The sequence below is a fragment of the Pundamilia nyererei genome, unplaced genomic scaffold (assembly GCF_000239375.1).
Source record: "Pundamilia nyererei isolate P.nyererei 1_Seehausen unplaced genomic scaffold, PunNye1.0 scaffold00019, whole genome shotgun sequence".
In the NCBI taxonomy this organism is placed as follows: domain Eukaryota; kingdom Metazoa; phylum Chordata; class Actinopteri; order Cichliformes; family Cichlidae; genus Pundamilia; species Pundamilia nyererei.
The window spans coordinates 1,704,926-1,728,079 of record NW_005187420.1 but is presented as its reverse complement, the minus strand read 5'-3'; the positions used below and the strand labels follow the sequence as shown (position 1 = coordinate 1,728,079).

At 38.7% G+C, this 23,154-nt stretch overlaps 1 protein-coding gene across 1 annotated transcript in view; it reads right to left on the bottom strand.

Moving 5' to 3' along the window:
• The window catches only part of LOC102206054 (neural-cadherin-like), a 366,907-nt gene that overhangs the window by 195,466 nt on the left and 148,287 nt on the right, over positions 1–23,154 (bottom strand). Inside the window, exons 6-8 of the mRNA XM_005726436.2 lie at positions 20,578–20,782; positions 13,565–13,676; positions 6,743–6,992 (exon numbers count right to left, since the gene is read on the bottom strand). Coding sequence (XP_005726493.2) covers positions 6,743–6,992; positions 13,565–13,676; positions 20,578–20,782 — 567 coding nt within the window. The remainder of the gene's footprint in view (positions 1–6,742; positions 6,993–13,564; positions 13,677–20,577; positions 20,783–23,154) is intronic.

Genomic DNA, 23,154 nt, shown 5'->3' with positions numbered 1-23,154 from the left:
CTGCCTCTGTGAGTGTTGTAAAAAATATAGGGCAGAGAAAGGAGAGGCCAGATCACAGCGAGGGAATCCAAAGAGAAGCAGTTATACTACAATAAGATGCATTTTGCAATCATGCTGGGGCTCTACCACAACTCTAATTTGGCCCAATCGATGTTTCAATTAAATGAAAAAGGCCTCACACACACACCGACACACTAATTACTTTTTAAACTTTTTGTTTTACAATGTGGTTTGTTTTTATTGTGTTGATCTGGGGAGAATAGTTGGCGTCCCTTAGGCTGATGCCTGATGTCACTTGTGTAAATTAATTACAGAATTTAATTATAAAATTTTATTTTAGTTTATCCAGATAAATCGTAGATGAAGAAAGGAAGGGGGACATGGGGATAATGGAGAGTTTGTGTGTGTGTGTGCGCGCTGATCCCTCCAACTGCTGCTTACTGTGTGTTTATTTAGCCCACTGTATAAATTCCCATTCATCTGTACGTAATTATATTAATAACCACTCTGTCATACTGCTTTATAGAAATGCAAAGATGAGCAGAGCTGATACCTGAGTTCTGACAGCAACAAAAAAAGCTGATTTCCAGTCAGAACCTCAGAGGAAAGCAGTGTTGAATGCATGGCTGATGGTCTGTTGCAATCCTACTGGGTTTGTAATAACATGATGTAAGCAGGGTCTCCAACTGCTGATACAAAGATTCTGTTTTTTAATAAATATAAAAGTGGTGGATTAGAAATGTGAATATGTTGTATTAATATTCCTCACATTTGCTGTGTTGTGGTCCAGTGTTTGAAAGCAGACTTAGCTCCATTCTTACTACATTTTAGAGTCAGGGGGGAAAAACAGTGATGAAAGGCAACTGTGAAAATGTAATGCATAGGTATAATTACAGGGGGACTTTTACTTTTAAAAAAGATACCTGATATCAAAGCCTACTTACACTGGTGACTGACAATGATCTGAAACCTGTTTAAGTGATTTCCTGGTACCCCACATGCTTTAGGGGCATATTCAGATCTCTCAGCTTGATAAGCTGATTTTGAATCTGAAAGTAGAAATGTTTATACCCATTCAGTTAGATATATCTTGCTAGTAATGGGATAGAAACTACATTTGCTTTATGAACTGCCTTAATTATTCATGGCATAGAGTCAGTGAGGTATTGAAAACATTCATCAGAGATTTTGGTAGCGTCACATAGTTGCTGTAGAATTGCTGGCTACACATCCACGATGTGAATCTCCTGTTCCAACACATGCTAAAAGGTGCTCTATTGGATTGAGATCTGGTGACTGTGAACACAATGACTGTGAACACAATGAGATCTGAGACATGGTGTGTTACCAAGCTTCAAGGAGACATTTACATTTTCTTCATAAACGGGATGTAGACATGGCCAGCAACTTTTTTGACTTTTCTTGCCTTGATGCCAGGTCTCTCTTGGAAATGAGGTTTTTAATCCCAATAGGATTTTTACCTGGATAAATAAAGGAATAAAACATTACTCTTTTGGGCTCTTAACATATTAAGAGCCCAAAAGTGTCACCACTGGGTAATGGATCCATGATGTCAATCAATCAATCAAAGCTTTATTCGTCACATGCAGGTTGCCTTGAAGTGAAATGGGACCCCCCCGACCTTACACATATAGCACAAACATTACATGGGGATACAGGTCATCTTGTTTACATAAAATTCTGACCCTACCATCTAAATCAAGACTCATCAGTTCATCATTATTCTCTGACCTCTGGCATCAACAGCGAATTTTCACCTAAGGAACTGCCGCTCACCAGATGCTTTCTGTTTTTCATTCTCTCTAATCCCAAGAGATGACTGTGTGGGAAAATCCCAGCAGATCAGCAGTTTCTGAAATAATCAGACTAGCCTGTTTTTGGCACCACTTAAATCACCTTTCTTCTCCATTCTGATGCTCAGTTTGAACTTCCTTAATAAAGTGGTTGATGAGGGTATATTTGTTCTATTGCAAATGGTCCCTTTCTGAGTGCTTTCCTCGACATGTTTTATTCAATTCAATTTTATTTATACATTTTATTGTCTTTTCATTATTTTGAAATGAGCATGACTAAGTAACAAAAAGATGAGGGAAAGAATAACATTACTACATATAGGATTTAATCATGAATTGCTGTTATTTTAAATACAGAATTCCCGCTGGATGCTTAAACAGCAAAAACAATGTGTCTTCATGTTGACCTTCACAGTAACACTTTATTTCATACAACCTACAGTGAATGTCTGCTTTAAATTCAACATGACCTCAACTCCACGGAAGCACTGTTCTTGCTCTGTGGAGACTCTATCATCATTTCTACTAATTCAATAGGGGAAATCAAAAGGCAGAATGAGAAATAAGTTTGTATAAGAGAAATCTAATTTGGAGGGAGAAATCTCCCAGAACAATAACAGGTGACGCCTGAGCAGAAGTTATAAAGAGATGGCACCAGAGAGACACATCAATATATCATAACAAGAAAAAAACAGCAAGTGCATTTTAAAAAGGAGATAAATTAGCAGTATATCAGTTACTTCAGTCATTACAGCAACTTTATATTAAGGGGAAATTACAACACTTTTTTCTGCTCTCCGTGTTATTGACTTTTTCTTAGATGTTTATCTCATCATTCAATAAAATTAACACGGTGAAAAAAAACCTTTGCATACATCTCACACCCTTTCTGTTCACTCTCAGTTCTGTCTAATTATCTCTTTTGGAAATATAAAATGGTAGCAGCTTGCTCGCTTTTCATTCTTTGCTGAATGACTGTCTACTGTGTATGCGCATTGACTCATCACTTGGAACTTATGTGGAGGAGTTTTTAATCATGAGGGAAGTCTATGGGGAGTCTCTTTAGCACTTGGGACTCTATTAAGCAAATTTGCGTGTGGACATTGTGAGGACCGTCCACATGATCTCCTATTAGGGCTGTGCGATATGACCAAAATCTCATATCCCGATATAAGAATTCTATCGTCCGATAACGATATAAATCACAAAAATGTAACATTTTCTGTAAATTCTGTGAATCTCGGGCAGCTCGTCTTGAGGGAAGTGTTTCCAGCTGCGCGTCATGTAGCTGGAGTCCAGTGTTTTAACCGATGCATGAAACGATACAGTTTTAGACATAAGTTGTAACGGCCGAAGTTTTCTTTGTGAGTATTTATTACACGGCGTGCTGCGGGGAAAAGCCTGTTCTAATGTTTGAGTCTAAGCTTGATTTTTTAGCAGCTGGCGGCTCTTTTTTACTTCTCATCCGTTAATAATCTGCTCTTTCACGTGATTCAGTTTATTTTGAAAAGTCTCAACAGGATTTTGAGCTTTATTGTGAAAGGTTTATGTGGAACATAAAGAAGCGGACACGTGATGCTGTTACTGTCGTTGTTGCTAACCACAACGCATAAAAACAGGCACTTGTCCGTCTGTAGTGTGGTTATATTAAATATAAGAGAAAGAGAGAACTTTAAGAAATTAATATAAGTGACCATCAAAACCATAAAAAATATTGCCATAAACAGCTTATTTTGCGACACCATGAAACAAACGACAGCGTAAAATGAAACGATAGATGTTTTTATATCGTCATCCGATATATATCATTATATCGAACAGCCCTATCTCCTATAGCCACAAATTACTCTTTTTTTGTTCAACCACTGGTGGTGTGTAATACATTCCATACATTCCCTAACCAATATGAAGTAAACAGTTCAATGCTGCAGAGTGTAATATAGTCCAAAAAGCAAAGGGTGCAGGGATAGGTTCAATGCAGACGAAGCAAGAGATACAGTACCAGCACACAAGACAATAAAATACAGACACCATGTGCTACAATTATGTCCTTGTGTTATGGCTCATTACCTGGCAGCCAACAGGTACCGGTATTGGCTTCTGTTTGGAGCAAGCTGTCACTACAGTGCACTCAATTTTTAAACTTTTATTTTCGCAGGAAGTCCTTCTGATGTAAACTCTCCTTTGCAAGGGGTAAAGCAGTGCCACATAAACATCTGCCAATCTACAAGTGTATCGGTAAGTGGGGAAATCAAGAAGGCTGAACAATGAGATACAAGCTAAAACTCAAACCATTTTTTGAATTAACATCTTAGATGTGTTAGCTGATTGATTGCTTGAACTAATCTCAACTACTTCAACTAAATCAGCTAGAAAAATATTTCTTTTTACAAGCGGCAACTTCTGGTGCCAAAAAGTGTTTCTCTATTAGCCAATTCAGGTTGGCTCCAAAGATCACCAACACTAGATTATCCTTCCAGGAGAATGAAAATTCACCAGAGCTAATTCAAGTTACTAAAGCAGAGTCAGTTACACCACAGCGGCAGTGTCTTTCAGAGCATTTTTAATGACATTTTGTGACTAAATATGATTTATTTAGCATTTAATTACACTGCCAGCCTTTCCACAAAGCCTCTGTTTTTCTTGAGTAAAATACTAGGTTTTAGTCATGTGGAGCTGATAACTTTCCATCGTCTCAGCCAAATATGCTCAATAAAATAAACTAAAGACTTCAAACTGAGTGGGTGACATGATAAAGCTGCAGCCACTTTTACATATAGAATATGTATATTAGGATCTTGAGGTCTAATATATAAACATGAAAAAAATATCACATTCTTTTTAGTAAGTCAATAACAAAGATCAACACATTGTGTAATTAAGAAAATAAATTCAAATAAATTCCACTCTTAAGTGGTCACATCATTTTTCGAGAGCTGCAACCTAGATTCATTATAAACTGGCAAAACGTGTTGAAATGGAAGCTCATTATCGCTTCCCTTTGACTCCAAGGATCAATATAAATAGGCCACATTTTCTGCCTGGATAATGATATATTTAATGACCCCTCTCTGTGTCGTGCTTTTTTTCCTTTCTGCTCAGCACATGTAACTAAACATACATGCACATTTTTCCTGCATGCACACAGGCAAATGAAACATAAGTAACAGAGGGAAAGTAAGCAATCTTATCAAAAGCATAATCCCACTAAACTGGCCCTACTGTATTTGTTTCATCAAACACATAACAGATGTCATCACGTGTGCACATTTAAGTGTATTTGTACCAGTGTGTTTGCCTGCATGGATGACTCTGGAGCTCTGTTCTTGCCTGAATGATGAATCATAGATTGTCAAGTACTGTTTTTAGGGCAGTTGTGACAGAGGGTTCAGGGTTACAGAGGAAGAACTGATGGATTATTTGGCTGTCGCTGACAGTAAGTCAATACAACCCAAAACACACACACACACACACACTAGTCCCTTTCCTCTATAAACAACATAAACACATGCATATCAGATGCACGATGGATGAATGCACTTTATAACCACATTAATCTGTCCATACAAAAACCTCACTTTCTTGGGACCTTCTCAATTACTAAACACACACATATATAGGCGCAAGCATACGCACACACAGAGTTAGGGTTCAGGACCTCCTGAGGGTGCTGGTGGGCATGGTTGATTGACCCTGCCTCACCAATCTGCCCAGCTCTCTGCCAGAAAAATCAACCAATTAAAAGATGCAGACACCACAGCAGCACGAGCGGGAGGGGGAGTGTGCTAACAGCAGCTGTGATGCTGAACTGGGAAGCTCTCCGCTCACTCAACTTCTAAGAGAAGTAGTTCTGGTTGCCTTATTTACTTTGGTATCAGTGGACTGTGTGCACAAACAGAAACACCGGTGACAGATTTCATCTAAAATGACTTGATCACAGATGGCTTCAAATCAGCATGTTTAGGAATGTGCAATAGATATTTTTGCCAAAGAATTACTGCATATAGATCCATTTCTATTTGAAATCAGCAGGGAATTGTGGAGCTGAATCAATGCAACTCAACCATGAGAGGAGAGTTATTCAAAGAGATGTGTTGTAGATGTGGCCCTGATGGTGGATCAGTGCTGACTGAAAACCTCAGCCCACAGCTCTTTAGTTCAACTCATTTAATTCTACTTTGTACAGGTGTTACCAGTTTAACTGAATCTGAAGTATAAACTCAAGTGTATCAGAGAAAGGAGGACAGGAATGCTTGCATTTAATTAAACCGAAAAAAGAAAACCTCAGACAACGGCCATATTTTTGTCTTGGCCCCAAGAGCTTCAACAGGTTTGTTTCTCATATTTTTAAAAAATGTAATTAAATGCATAATTGTTTAGAAATTGCTTGTTTTAAAGCCCCATAGATATTCACGTTGGTGCCATAAAAAGAGGAAAAGTAAGCAAATCTGTGCATTCGTGAGGATGGAACAAGGGAGCAAAGAGCAATTCAAACATCAAGCCTTTCCTACGTTCAATTCTTTGACTATTTATTTCAGCGCTAAATAAAATCCTCTGTTGAACAAGTTGCAGAAAGAAAATGCAGAGAAACTCTGTGCCCCTGTGCCAACAATACAACTGAAAATTCAATTGTATGCAGCACCTCAAAAGAGTGAATGGCAGCTTGCACCTAAAATATATGTGCAGCAGCCTACACTCAACAACTTAACCAAGAGACACTGCAGGAGATTGTTTGCCTTTGGCAATGTAGAAATGAGTACACAGCAAAGTTGGTCCTTCGGTATCTGCACCAAACATCATGCTGTCACCAGAAGACTGTCAGCCTCTCCTGCCTTCACCCTGACTGGCAGGCAGGCAGGAATCAGCCACAGAATAATATAGAGCTTATCTCTCTTTCTCTTAAACAATAAAGCACAAGTCTTACTTACATGTGTTGGGAGAACTCAGGTGCCTCATCGTTGACGTTTGCCATCCTAATCCGTACCGTAGTCGTGCCCGTACGAGGAACCTCCCCCTTGTCAATGGCCATGACTACAAACTCATACAGATGATTAGGTCTCTCATAGTCTAAAGGTCCCGCGGGGAAGATTGTTCCGTGAGGGGAAATAGTGAAGTCTGGACTCAGGGTGTAATAGGTCAGCTCTGCATTCTCTTCCGAGTCACAGTCATTGGCCGAAACTAAAGATGAGAACACAGAGATGGAGAATAGAAAAAACAGAGTTCAGAAGGACTAAACAAAGACGACAAAGGTTGGATTTACCACTGGTGAATTAGCTAGACTGACCGTACAGACTAGAAAACCAATTTGTTAAATATCCACAAGAGGAAAGGAGGGAAGCTGGATGGAAACTGTGTTTTCTTGCTTTCTCATTTTTTGTGACATATATTTATAACAGTAGTCAGTTGTTAATTTCTTCCTTTATACACAATAAAAATGAACAAGAAAGAAGATTTGTGTTTTTGTTCATTACCAGCAAGTGGTTAAAGTATCTTAATCATCTTAGTCGGTTCGTTTATGATCCTAAAAGGATTGTACTGCTACCTTCAGGTCTCTTCAATGATATTCTCACTACCGGGTTCAGGTCAGGACTCTAGCTGGGCCACTGCAGGAACTTCACAGCATCTTCCCAAAGCTCCTCCTGTGTTTTCTTGTTGATATGCTTCAGGTCTTTAATTTGTGAAAATTAAATCTAGCTCCATTCTGAGACCCTGAAAAAGGTTTACTCAGGATTGCTCTATTTTTTCTGCAAGTTTTCAAGAAATACAACATAGCATATCAGCAGATGTCTGACTTTGTTCACCAGGTTTATTGAATTCAATAACCTTCAGAAGCAGGATGCATAAGATTTCATCTGTGATGTTTTATATATATAACTGGATTATTTCAATATTTCATGTTTTAATTCATTAGTACAACACATAAAGAAAAAACTGCTGTGTGATTTAAAAGTTCTGCACTTCTATTGCTAATGGGAAAAAAATACAGTGAATCACTTTGGAGATGTGCCTGAAACAACAAAATGTGGAAACCTTGAAAGGGCAGAAACACTTTCTGAATACACTATATATTCAAATGTAAAAATATGAGGACTTGCAGAAGATTTATTTCACAAATAAAAGTTGTACAAATCGAAAAGTTAAAAGATGAAGGCCTTTACTAAGTCTGTAGTATTAGTGCACACGTTTATAATGAAAGTTGTGCAGGAGGAGCAGGTGCTTGCATATGTTGCTATTGCCCCAAGTTTGTCTGTGCTGCCTTAAAAATAAAGACGGACATACTGCCTGTGCTGTCCTGTGGAAACCAACACAGATAGTAACGTCACATCACTATGCTTTAGCTTTTTTCATGGTTTTTTTTGATGAAAGTAGAAACTTCCATCGAAACTACTACTTATAACAAACTATCCTTAGCTAATGTACCATATTGAATGAAGTCGCCAGAGAAACTGTTTGTGCAGAACGAGTTCTCTAATTATTTAAAAGTTTGTTTCTGGTATTTCATCCAAACCATATGCACTTGATATCTCAATTCTCATGCTACACTATGTGTTCAAACTGACGCTTCCAGTGCCACAATTTTAAGCCACGGGAGTAAGCGTTATTTGCCCAGCATGCACTGAAAGGACTGTCATTTTGCAACATTTCTGCTTCCACATCACATATTGGGAATCCATGGAGCCAGGACTCGCCTGGCCACAAATTGACTGCCTTGCTAAAACTGAAAAGACCACCAGGGATTTGAATAAGCATATTTTACACTAACAAGAACATTCACCATCAAAAGCTCAATTCCCCAATTCACCTTACATTGCATTTGGCTCAAGGGCCCATACAGAAGTGCACGCACACATGCGTGCGCACACACATATGCTCACATGAATAATAGATGCACACATACATAAAAACAATGCCACTGTTTGCTTCCACTAACAAACCATAATTCTTTATTGCTATAAAGCCTCGGGGAACTCTAACTAGCTTCAAATTAACAGTTTGAAGTGCGTTCAATTAACAAAATGCCTGCAAAACAAAGTATCTGGGTTCGTTAAGGAGGTATATAAACTTTGTCGGTGTTTATTTGCATGATTAGTTTTACTTCATTATTTCAGCAGAGACATTTCGTATGTGAGTACACGAGATTAGCTGAATTTTCAAAGTGCTGTGGTAATATTCAAAATGTTTGTGGGGCTGTGGCCTTCAATGTGTCCTTATGTTGAACAAGCACTAAACTGAATGAAAAATATTTCAGTTCCATTAAAAAAATAAATAAAAGCCACAAAACACAAATGGGAAATGTGATGCTTTGGTACAGTTAAAGTAAATTTAACAATGAGAGTAGAACAGCCAAAGAAAATCAGCCATGAGGTTCCATTTACACCATCCTGTTTGTGTTTTTGGTTTTGCTATATTTTCCCATTAAGTTTGATATATTTGTCAATCATTTCAGTTTCATTTCATTACAAATGCACTATGACTTTGAAAGTGTAAAATCAAACTACCAAAGGCATTAATCTTGCTATCTGAGCAAAGTTTATGGATTCAGTTAAATGATGTCATACCACTAATATCACTAAGGCCACTGTTGAGACAACGAGATTGAAGTCTGATGAAAGAAAATAATGGTCAAACGAGAAATCGCTTAATACATGAATGAGTCTTCGTATATACTTTCATTCTTATTACTTCACACACGCAGAAATAAATAATAAAATAAACATTACACAAAAACTGTAAATACCTAGAGATGAGTTTTCACTTACAGATGGCCCCATATAGATTTAACACTAAATGGATGATTGTGTCACATTTTAGCATATAGTCAGTATTCATCATTAGTGGTTTCTTGTGTTTTGTTTTATGTCAGATTGATTTCTAGGAATAATCTTTGATACACAGCTGAATCAAGTGTGGAAAAAACCATTTCTGTCCAGACAAATTCTACAATTCTTCTTCTTCTTACTGTTGTTAATATGATCCCTTTTACCAAAATGTTAGTCTTTTATTTAGATTTTTCTACGCTTTACAAGTTGGATAAAAATAAATGTGTGTTTTTCCTGCACCTGGTTCTGTAGTGCAGTCTTCTGAAGAAAAACTGAAACACAGCTGTTTTGCTTTTTGAGCAGCCTCTCATTCAGTGATGATGGGTTGAAAATGAACTGCAACACTAGTAGCCAAACACATCTCACATATGAGTCAATATTTAATTTACTAAGTAGAGATTTCTATTCTTCAGGAAAACATTTAAGCATCTATTTATCAGTAAGTCCTCTGTAATCTTGAATCAGCATTGTTGCACTAGCATCGCTACACTGTTTAACAGGCCTCTATACATTCTTAGCTGCATCCCTCGTGTCTTTCTGGCATATTATGATTTTGTACAGAAGATGGAGACAGCGGGATCCTCAGATCTCTATGGAAAGCAAGATAATTGGCTTGCTTGGTACACTGTGCTGCAGTTGATTTCCAACTTGGCAAAGTGCAGATTTGTCCACTCTCACGATGGAAATGATTATGGGATTACTAGCACATGATTTAGCAAAACGATGCTGGATGCCCATTTCTCCCTGCTCATTTAATTTATACTATGCCTTTTAACCCACTTAATTAAGTGAAGGGGGAAAAATGTCTTTATTTCAGGAAGTTGGGCTGCTCAGTCTTAGATGTACTCAGAAGTGGATTGGGTAAAATTAACTGTATTAATTATACCATGTATTGGGGCAATTTTGTTCATTATTTTGGGAAAGCTACAATTTGTACGACACATTTTTCACCCCACTAAATTTAAAATTGCACAGGTCACATAGATGGTTTGCTATATCATAATCCTGAAGCATTTTGAAATCACTGGAATCTCTGTGCAGAAATGTGATAACTGTTTTTGTGGGGGTTTTTTTTTTTCCCACTCACGGAAATATTGACAAGTGTTCAAACAAGCATGGAAATGGGTGGGAACACAGCAGCACAGCAGGAGGAAACTTCTCGCCTCCCTTGGTGCACCTGTTAATGGCAGCGAGCTAAGGGCCTGCTGCGTCTCTCCCACAGTGCGCACCTCACTCCCCCATTCACTCATTTACTTTCTCCATGTTCGCTAGAAATAAATAACATTTATTTATTTTTGTGAATAAATCTGAATTACTCTTAAGACCTTGGTCAGAGAAGCTCTACTGATCAAGTGCCTTGTTGGACTGAATTGCTCCAACGCTGAGCAGAAAACCAAAAATCTAATTTGTGGACTTCTTGCACACAAACACTGGTGATGTAGTAAAGTCGAACAATGCTCCGTAGCTTCTCACTTTGTGTTTGTTTGCACTTTATTCATATACAGCATATTTTCATCATGTGACAAAATGCTGCAAAGCATTGCAAACTGGTGTGCTGCAAGGACACTCATCTCTCACTTGCTCACATTCAATATTGACAAAGCACCTCTGCATGTTTAAAAGCATTAAAAATAAATAAATAAAAACACTGTCTAAGTAATTCTCAAGCTCTGGTCCTGTGAGTTTCAGGATTCTGTACATTTTCTGAGCTGGACTGCATGTTTTCTACACCACTCTTCCATTTTCAGGGTGACAGCTCCCAGTGCTCTTACTGTATAATCACTGGGACCACTTTGGAAATCTTTCACATGTGCTCCAGTTGTTGCCTCAGCTATTTTCTTGTGGGGCTCCTTCCCAACTGCCATAATATTTCATATAAAATTTGTGGTGATCTCAGGAAACTGGACAAGTGAATCAGACAAGGAGAAAGTCGCGTCCTCAAGAACCAGGAAAAAAAATTCAGCAATGATCTGACACAAGACCTACAAGATCAGAAAGGGTGCCAGGGGAAATGTGATTATCAAGAAGCCATTCTTAAGGAACTAAAGCAGGGAGGAAAGGCTGAAGTAGGCCAGGTTACACAAGAACTAGACTGAAAGTCAGTGATAACTTATCTAATGAAGCGAAGAATCTAAATCTGACATTTTTGGTTTAAAATGTCATCAATATGTACATGGAGGTCAGGTGAGAGGTACAGCAGTGAGTACAGCCATCTGTAAAACACGGTGGAGGCTGTGTCATGGTTTGGGGTTGCATTCCAGCCAGTGGTGTCGGGGATCTCAGCTGCATGTGGGTAAGTAAATTAATCTGAAGACCAAAGTTGGGATTGCATTTGTCAAAATGTATTTTTAACAATGACTCAACGTTTTATTAGCTTTTAAAATTATATTTACACTCATAAATCAGCAAATGGAACAGGATTCGTTGGCCTGGATATCAGCCGGGGAGTGGCAAAATTTAAAAATTGCCCATTGCCTCAAGATGACAAGTAAGCAACAGGTTAACAAATTAATATCATTATAACCATTGAGACTGCATTTCAGTAGGCTAGCTGGAAAACAGATTAAAGTTGTAAAGGCTATATTATTGTTTTAGTTACATATAAAATTCAGCTTATTTTCTCCAGGACAATGTTGCAAATTGAAGCATAGGAGCAAAATTTCCAAGCAATGTAAACAATTTTAACACCTCTTTTGTTTATTCAAACAAAAACCATGTTTGCTGTTAAGTTTCACCTGAAAACAAGTAACTTTTCTCAGAATACGGCATGATTTTACAGGTCTTAGCTGTTCTTAGATGTTTAGAAAAAACACTAAAACACACACAGTCTTGTGTTTGTTTGTTTTTTTCTTTAATATGAATTCAATCCAAAGTCTTCCCGCCTGCATTCACAGCTAATGGACATTTCCAAAACGGTGTCATACCTACAGTCATTTTCACACAGTTCTTGTAAGCAATTAAAATATACTTGCATTTTCATTCTTGCCCTGTTTAAAGTTTACCTGTTCAAAAAGCTAAAGATTGATCTGTTTAGCGCTATAAACAAACAGATGTCTATAAGTTTTAATAAAAAAGCAACAATGTTTTAGAGGAGATAGTAAGAAACAGTCTCCGAGAGAAGACGGAAAAACTCTGTTGTCAGTTGTGTTGGCAGAGTAAAAGTGTCACTGTGACATACCCACAACAGTTGGCATCACCATTTCTTCACAAAGAGATGAAACATAAGTGTTCCCTTTGGGTTATTACAGGAACGGAGAGGCTGCAGCAGCTGCACTGATGAAAGTAGCAGTGATGCCGGTGCTGACAAGTACCTACTCTGTTTCCTGACCAGTCAAAATACATGAATGTTAAAGAAGCGCAGGCACTCTTGTTTTGTTCTGAAAGCCGCTACAGCAAAGCTTCTCAAACATTTGCATATCACAGCTCCCACAGAGGCACGTGTTTGCCCACTGAGCTGCACCTGGCTTAAATTTAACTGGTAACACAAGAAGTAAAACACGGATTGTTATTTTCTTCTTTCACTTTTTTTCTTTTAAAAGTCACCAAATACAGGCACACATAATAAAGGTCCTTGCAATGCTGAGAGTTTTACTTGGAAATATTTAAATCAGCCCAGTGAAAAAATGCACAAACACCATTGCAGGATTTCTTTAATAACATTAAAGATTAATAACATTGTGATTAGTGCATCAGAAATTACATAACCGGGAGCTGTTTATCAGTGAAGATGAATTAAAAAATAAGATGAACCTACTTCTGTAGGTCAGGGAAGGCAGTGCAATGTTAAATTTCCTTTGCATATAAGAAACTGATACAGAGTAGTAAGTTGAGCTTTAAATTAATAATGTGAATCTAAAAATAAAGAATGCACTCAGTGAAGCTGGTGGGTTATAAATGGTACTCAAACAGGTATTTTGAGACTTGTCTTACCTTGCAGCAGGGAGGTTGCTGTTGTCACAGTCTCTGGTACACCATCCTTGCTGTAAATCGACTGGAGGAACTCAGGAACGCAGTCGTTTTCATCAGTAATAACTACCCGTACCTGAGAGGGTGACGATGAGGGAAGAGGAAAAGAAGGAAAAAGAGGCTAAGATTAAATTAATTTATGTGTTCAAATTGTTTCTGAACATTTAAACAGTCAATAACACATTTTAAAGAAATGAAACAGTTCTTCTTGTTTTTATTTCTTGTACAGAATTCCCCGTTTTACTCACGACTGGTCATATGTAACAAATGCTTATGCTCCTGTAAGCTCTTTTGTTCATAACTGAACAAAAAAAAAGAAAAGAAAAAGAATGCCTTGCACATCTTACATCTTCTCTAGTAGGCATCAGGCCAGTAAAATGTGTGTGGCATGTTAAATACTCTCAGGGAAAAAGTACAAGTCAAGTCCTAAAGCAAGTTAGCATGTCCACATGAACTGGGTCAGACAGTTTGTTATTATTCGTGTATTTTCTGCTATTTATGTTGAAATTCCTTTCAAGCATTCTGGTAAAAAAAAATAAATTCATGAAATACAAAATAATACAACATAATTAAAACAATGAAGCATTTGCATTTCTAATCTCAGACTGCTTCTGTCTATGAACATGTAAAAGCTGCTCAGCCAATCAGCAGAAATGCTGCAGATTCAAAGTCATACTGGCACAGTGTCATGAAAATTTGAAATCTGGGATTACTACTTCAGGCGCTGTCCAAAATTGGTTTTCTTTGCATTCAGAGTCATTTTCATGTGTGAGTGACCCAAATTAACCCCATCTCCAACCAAAAGGAAGCTTCATCTCAACCTCCTCCAAATCCATGCCCTGACCCTGATTCCTGTGGTTTATTGACCTCGCCACAGAGAAGAAGCTGCAAGTGAACTAGCGTTGTGGTCCCTCTTGTTGGTCAGTGGAGAGCGGAACCCCGTGGAGCTTCTTGTAAGCACTGAGCTAACAAATGAGTAGTGTGCAAGGATGAATTTATTCAGCGTGAGCATGAAGGCGTTTGCCTTGCTAAGACACTGTAATACTGCTCAGTTCGTTTGGGATATAAAGGCAAACAAAGCATCTCCTTCCAGATGTTGACTGCCTGCTTCAAGTCCAAGAGCAATAAATAGACATGGGCTGGCAGGCAAGCCTCTGACCCTCAGTCCCTCTTGTGTTTTTTCCCCAAACAAAGCTGTACGTATACACACTCACCCTACAGACACAATCGCATACACACAGTGAGTGCTTTGTAAATACCACTGGTATTAAGTCCTGGTAGGTAAGATGAAATTCTGTAATATCAGTTAATCCTTCAGCAAAGATCAGCCGCAAAGCAATGAACAACAAAATAAAATCTGCCCATGTCAACTCCCTGAGGTGATTTGTGCGCATTTGCCAATAACTGTCAACCTTTTTTTTGGGTGTTTCGATGTGTGCGTTTGCATGTCCTAATGAGCAAATCTATGCCCTAGCTGGACAGGAAATAGTCAGGATATACAATGGTAGAGTATGTGTGCATACAAGGCTGAGGAAAGGCAAGATCGAATGAGAAGAGAGAGGAAGTCAGCTGTAATAAAGCAAGATGGGCTCAAACGCACGCACACAGGAATGTGCACACGTGCACACACTTGGGAAGCTGCAGGCAGGTCTCAGGCTGGTTAGGTAACTAATGGTGCCGATGAGCTATCACTCCTGCAGGGAGAAACTTGGAAACTACCTGCAAATTAAAGTCATGCTCAGTGACTCTAGTGCACAAAAATACGGCATGTCTGTTTCTTATTTTGATAGAGGGCGGCAGATTTCTGAAAAGTAGAATAAAATCAAAAGCAGAAAAGAGGTGCGTTATTTGGCAGTCCTCTATGGAAAACAAATTAATAGGTGATTTTTTTAACCTGCTACTGGGAAACAGTGTCACAGAAAAAGATAAAAAAAGAACAACTTCCATCATAAAGTTCTATACTTTATACACATGAAATTTTTTGACTAACAGATGCCTTTCTGTGGATAAGTATTTGAGTTGCTAGGCACTATTCTTGCAAGTACAACACATGTCTGCAATCTCAGGACAGCTTCATACTTGTCTAAAATCAAACAGAAGGCTTACAACCAAAATGCCATCAGAATATGTTTATTTTGGCATGGTCACAAGTAGCCGTATGCCATTCGATTGGTTACTTATCTCAAGAGAACATGTCTTAATTAATGCAAAATCCAATATGGGCCTTCCCGAGGCAGATGGCAGGGAGAAAGAGCAAGAGTATATTATGAACCTCTAAAATTGACATGCTGCAGATGAATCCAGTGAGCTGGAGTTTATCACTGAGACCATGACAGCCACTGCATGGTGACTCTCGTGATGAACTTTGGTTAGTTTTTGTCTGCATCTCTGCGATAAACTAAATAAACAGACACATAGTGACAGGTTAGTGAAAATATTTTGATTACATGTTCCACTATAATAAAAAGTGACAGTTACATTTAGCAGTCTGTAACACAAACCCTGAACTCGCCCTGAAACCGTTTGTCTGCCCTTTGCCATTTTAGCTGTTTTCACTTTTTTTTCCCTTTCCACATGAGTGCATCCTTTGAAGATGCTGACTGCTGCATGTTTGCCAGTGTGGGGAGAGTCACTGTGGTATCACATCCAGGCATGCATTCAATGTCAACAGCAAATTCCTCTCTTGTGCAGCACTTGACAAAAATGAGCACATGAACATATGTGGTGTGGTATGTGGTATACTACAATATACCCGAGTTTAACCGTATGTAAACAGATACAGCATCAGATGAATTGGGGTTCCCCTCTCAGAATGTACAAAACATCCACTCCAGTGTTGGATCAAAAATAATTGGCTTGTAATTGACAGCCGCGATCACTAGATGGTGTTTGCATAACTTCATTTTATAACTCTGGAACTTTTGATAAGTTTTTAAAAAAATTATTCTGACAGCTACTGTCAGCCAACAGTCAGCCACTCAGAGCCCCGCCTAGCTTCGCTCTAAACACGCCCCTTCATTTAATTGCACGGTGCCACCAAGAGATGGTGCTTTTCTTAAAAAAAAACTTTGACTCGGATAGTTAGCAAAAGAAGACTTCCTCAGTATTATTGTAAGAGCTTTACTTTATAATATAATAGTTTTTCAATAATAGGCTACTTTCATACATTAGATAACCTATTGGATCTGGGGGGTGGCAAGAAATTTGTTCTTGCGATGAAAAAAGTTCCTTCAGCAAATTCCTGGATCCAGATTTGGATTAAGTCAAGCCCCATAAGCTATAAACAAATGATCATTTCACTACAAAAGCTCCAGATCCTTTAAAAAGGACAAAATATAACGACAAAGCCCACATGTAGTGGCCTTCAAAAGTACTTGCTGTCTTTTAATCTTAAATTCAAATGCCTTAAGTAGCAAAAGCAGAATTTTTTCTATACTGTTAACATGCTTTTGAAGAGCTTTTTAAAGTCTAACTGGAATGAAGTCTCTGCTTAACCCTGCTTTGTTAAAACATTAATGTTTAAACTACTATCAATCAGCACCGCCCTCAATAATGTCACAGGACGGTGCACAGGGGCCAGCGTACTGATTCAGAGGCCCGCTGTCTGTCTAACAAGTGAGATGGCAAAAAACATCCTGAAGTACCATGTAGATTATTGTCAGAAAACCTCACCTCAAAAAACAACTTAAGCTGTATGTATTGAGCCCTCCATTATCCAACTGTGATGTAAGAGTGATAATGTAATTTTGTTCAGGAGGCAAGCGTAGATGAATTATAGCTCATATAAAGCACTGAGGATCTGTAAAAGGTTTACACTGTCAACAAGATTAGCCTACACAACACCAGTTTTCCACTGCTGATACAGACTGCTAAGCACCCAGTACTGGCCAGGAAAATCCTTGTACCGATTACCATCACATAAAGTATTTCCGACAAAAATGTATGAGAGAAAATTTAAAGCAGCACCAACAATTTTTCTGTATCAAAAGGCATGAGACATATTTCTAACTTCAAATGCCAGACAACAAGCCAAACTGTCTTAACCCTTTAAGACCGACCATAGAACCAAGTCCGCCAGAGCTTATATCATATTTTTACATGCTGTGGAGCCATTTTTTGGAGCATTTCAAGTTGCTATACATCAATACAACCATTATAGCCCAAATTTTAATAATATGTATGCATTAAGTGCATAGTAATTACATAAATTGCAAAAAAGTGCACTAAACTACAAAAAAAATTTTAAAATCGTTTTTGTTTTTTTAACATATGTTTCTAGTTATAGAAATTTAAGAGGCTTATCCCTCAAAACTAAAAATACAAAAAAGTTGCGCAAACGAGTTTCCCACCAAAGGAAATTTATTTTAAGTGTCTTCATAGTTTTATTTTTGAGATACACCAATTTTCATTTACTGCAGGAAAAACAAAAAAATATATATTTTAGTGCAAATTTGCAAAATAACAGCATATGCATCAAAATAAACTATTTCCAGCAGTGCAATATGAGTCCTCAGCATCCCAGAAACGACACAGAAAGTCATAAAGTCAAAGATAACTTTTAAAAACACCAGTATTGGCTCATAAGGCCACGATGGTAAAAAACTACATTTCCGCAAAATGACGTCACTTCTGGTTTCGGGCAGGTCATGGCGGACATGCGATAGTTCACGCTGATGGACGTAGGAAGTGTTACAAACAGCTGATCGGATCGGCAAAGCGTGTTTCTGGAATATTATGTTTTTGTTGCTGCAAGCGCTTTTTATGCAGTTTTTGCAAAGCTATACGTGGAAGGAAACTGTGACCGAGGACAGGCTGATGGCATAAGATGTAAGTACAACTCCTCCGGTTTCATATGCAAAAAAAATTATTGCACTAGCTTACGTGGTTGCAGTGCTACCAGGATTTAAAAATAGTTACGCAAAACGGAGTGTGTCCGCGCCGACCGGCTTTAAAGGGTTAAAACTTTAAAAAATTGAATCAAATGTGGGCACATCACCGGCATTATGTTCACCATTTATCACACAAAGCATAGTTTCTGTCTGGCTCCGTTAAACTGCAGAGACAAAGAAGCGGCTGTTGCAGCGTCTAGAAGGCGAAGGCTTTTGAGTGCTGATCAAACTGAACACAGGGAGAGCTCTTGGGCAGACATGGGGCTAAGAAGGCTGTGGTACAATACAAAACTAGCTGCCATTTTCTTCCCTTTTTTCTTTCCAACTGTATTTTTCTTCTCGATAAAAATCATCTCATCTTCACTCACTCTTTTTCCTCGCTCTCCTTCTCCACACAGGCTTTTGTTGCTCTGTAGGCCAAAGAGGCCCAAAGTGGAGCAGTTTAGGACAGATTGGTTCAGCAGGACATCTTTTAGCCTGAGGCCAGAGTAATGATGGAAACCAGACCAGATGCATCAGCGCCTGCAGCGGTCAGCCGCTGTTTTGTCTCACTTCCTGACAACGTGAGGAAGTCATCGGGAATCCCAAAGCAGTCACTGCAGCCAGACAAATCTATTCGGGTTTTACAGGAAACAGTGTTCACAAAAACAGAGACATGTCTCTCAAGGTGAAGATAACTTTTTTGATAAATTCAGGTGGAGGCCATCCGCCCATCTGTCAGTGCGTCCATCTGTACCCATTTTCTCCAAGTCGGGTTGAGGTGGGAGTGGGCTAAACTTCCTTGCTACTATTTGAAGTTTTTCCTGGGGAATGCCTAGGTGTTCCTGGGTCTCTTTCCAGTTGACCATGCCCAGAAAATTTCAAAGGGAGGCACAGAGGAGGGATCCTGAGCAGAAGCGTCTCAGCTGTCTCCTATTGAAACGCAGCAGCACAAACTCTTTTGCGAACCCCCTTTAGATGTCTGAGCCTTCACACCCATCTGTAAGGCTGAGCCCAGCCACCCACCTGCTGCTTTTATTCCTAACCTTATGCTCGTGGTCGTTACCCAGTATTAACAACCAGAGTCAAAGGTTAGAACATACATCAACTGATAAATTCAAAAGCTTCCCTTTCCAGATAGGATTTTCATGAGACAGTCTGGTATATATTCTACATTACTGCTGATGCCACATAAAGAAAAAAACCTTTAATTAAAAAAGGTGTAAATCAGGAAACATCGAAGCACACTATTATTTCAAGTGGAGCATTCACAATGATTACCATCTATGGGCGATCGTGGCTCAAGAGTTGGGAGTTCGCCTTGTAATCGGAAGGTTGCCGGTTCGAGCCCCGGCTTGGACAGTCTCGGTTGTTGTGTCCTTGGGCAAGACACTTCACCCGTTGCCTACTGGTGGTGGTCAGAGGGCCCGGTGGCGCCAGTGTCCGGCAGCCTCGCCTCTGTCAGTGCGCCCCAGGGTGGCTGTGGCTACAATGTAGCTGCCATCACCAGTGTGTGAATGGGTGGATGACTGGATATGTAAAGCGCTTTGGGGTCCTTAAGGACTAGTAAAGCGCTATATAAATACAGGCCATTTACCATTTACCATCTATGAAGCAACTGGGAATCAATAACTATGGCCACATTTTCACAGCACGAATCAAGTATTCCTGCTCAAGGATGCTTCTGACAGCTTATGAACATGTGTGATGATTTTGACTGTCTGCAAAAGTATTACACAAATCACAATCACCACAATTCAACTGCTATCTTACAAACTATCAGTGCACAGGGTGTACAATTCTAGTGGCTGTGGCTTGTATATTAGCAGCTCAAAGAAAGCAATACTGTGTGAAGACAATTACTGATATTACATCATTTTTTGACAGCAGATTTTTCAATTTTTTTAATTAAATATTTATTGAAGTATTGTTTACAGACTTTCTAAGACTTGACAAGCAGATGTGAAGTGCCTCCAATCTTCTGAGACCATGAAGTCAAGGGATTTGGCACCAAAAAGGTGACTTTTTTTCTTGAAATTTACATCTCAAACTCACCAACATACACATACACAAACCCATACATATATAAATATATATATAGACACAAACCTCGGCTGCACTGCTCATGCTCTCTATCCCCTCACTGGCTCGCACCAATAGCAAGTAGCGATGTTGGTCGCTCTCGTAGTCAATAGGGCGCGTCAGGCTGATTTCACCGGTCTCTGCTGAGATGGAGAAGAGACTACTGGGATTGATAAGCAGACTGTAGCTGATTGGTTTCTTCTGGAAGGACACAGCAGGTGTTGCCAAGAAGCTGGAAAGACATGGAGAAAAAGAACACAGTTGACTTCATGTGCAAAACCTGCAAAATGATCAGGTAGATAAGCTGTTTGAAATAATGTATTCAAAATATGTGTTTTTTATGTTTGAGTGATGAATACTTTCCCATAGATAAGGCGGCCCTTTTCCTGAAAAGGCTAAGAGAGGTATTAGGAGACATACAGCTATAAAAATGCTAGTATTTGCTACCCACATCATCCCACAATCTAAAGAAACTCAAGAACAGATGAGAAACTGAGTCACTTTCACTTCATCTATCAGTGAAAAAAAGGGTTACAAGGCCATTTCTAAGGCTTTGGGACTCCAATGAACCACAATGAGAGCGGTTGTCCACAAATGAGGAAAACTTTGCACGAGTAACTGGGCTACCAAAATTACTCCAATAGTACATAGACGACTCAGAACAACATCTGCAGGCAGATGCAGAACTGCAGGCCTCATTTGCCTCAGTTAAGGTCAGTGTTCATGATTCAACAATGAGAAAGATACAGGGCAAATATGGCTTCCTCGGAGAGTTCCAGTTAGAAAACCATTGCTTTGTCTGGAATTTTGCACTTTACCAAAAAACCCAGAAGGACAATTTAGCCATCGGTTTCAAAGCTCGACTGTATTCAGGTTATGCAGCATGAGAATGATTTGAAACACTGAGGCAAGTCCAGCTCAGAATGACTCAAAAGAATGAAACAAAATGAAGGTTTTGGAGTGACCTCGCCAAAGTCTGGACTTAAATTCCATTGAGGTGCTTTGGCATAACCTTACACAGGCCGTTCATGCTTGAAAACAATCCAGCGTGGCTGAACTGAAACAATTCTGCAAAGAACAGTGGGCCAAAATTCCTCCATAACGATGTGAAAGACTCATTGCCAGTTATCACAAATGCTTGATTGCAGTTCTTGTAGCCAAGGGTGGAACAACCAGTTATTATGTTTCACACAGGGCCAAGTAGATTTGGATATCTTTCAAAATCATCCAAAAACTGCATTTAGTATTTACTCAAGCTATCTTTGAATATTATATGTTTGATGTAACATGTAACATGTAAACATGTAAATGTGAAAAATGTGCCAAAAATCTGGAAACGGGCAATACTTTTTCACACCACTGTATTTATTATAAATGTGCTCATTTCCCCGATGAAGGAAGGAAGAAATATGTCAGTCCCAGTAAAGAGACTGCAGGTGGACCCTGAAGCCAAAATAAGGACATTAGTGCTAATTTGATCAATGAAAGTCAGAACAAAAGCTCTTTGTGTGCTTTTTTTATTCTTGCCTTATTTTTAATCAGATAAAAATCAGAATATGAAAATATGTTTCTATGAGTCTTTTTTAAGCGTATTAAAAATCAGGAAATGAAATCTTTTATTTCCAGTTGTATTTTTGATCCACTGTAGTTTACAGTCATTTGGACTCTGTTAGAGCCTGTCTGTCTCTCCCAGGTTGAAAGGGAAATGACTGAAGTGCCACCTTAAAGTCTGTCCACAGATGTTATATGGACTTGACACATTGGATGTTTTTGGCAACTTTTTGTTAACAACACTGTAAATTTTAGACAAAAAAAGAGAGTTTTGTCCATAACATTTTGAAAGTATTGATCATGTTGATGAGATAGAGGTCTCAGAAACTCATGTATCACATATGATACAAAGGGCATTACAGGGTTAAGATACCTTTAGTCCTACCCACTGCCTTAAGTTGGGTTGCAAAGCAGCTTACAGATGGACATTACCTCAAGCCAGGCTAAAGAAACATTAATCGAGAGCCCTTTATAAGTGGATGTATTGAAGGGTATTAGCTGAGAAAAGCTGATGTTGGCTGGCATCGAGATGAGCTGATCTGTCAGGATTGCAGCTGAGCTCAACTCAACTCAACTAATGCCATGATCGACATTTTTTAATTTTAAGGATATTATTTAAGTTTATCTAAACATATATTTAGCAAAGCTATATTTTTCATCACTGAGTTGCACAGAAGATAATATTTCTATTTTGTGATTGGTACAATGACAAGTTTAATGCTCACTGATGATGATTAATGATGGAAAAAGTTACAGCCCTATGTGGCACCAGAGAGAGCTTTCTGCTAAGAATGCGACTGCAGAAATATCGATGACTACCTATTCTTACTGTGTAAATAAATATTTAAAGGTAATCCTATTACTGTGCTACACATGCTAAAGGCTAAATGAGCCACAGTATGGATTTAGTCTGTAAAACACGAGTATCTAAGAATAAATAAATAAAAGTGTACACATTAAACATACACATCTTATATTCTTTACATTGGCTCCCAATAGAGTTTAGAATTCGCTTTAAAATTCTTGTTTTAACATACAGAGCACTAAATGGCC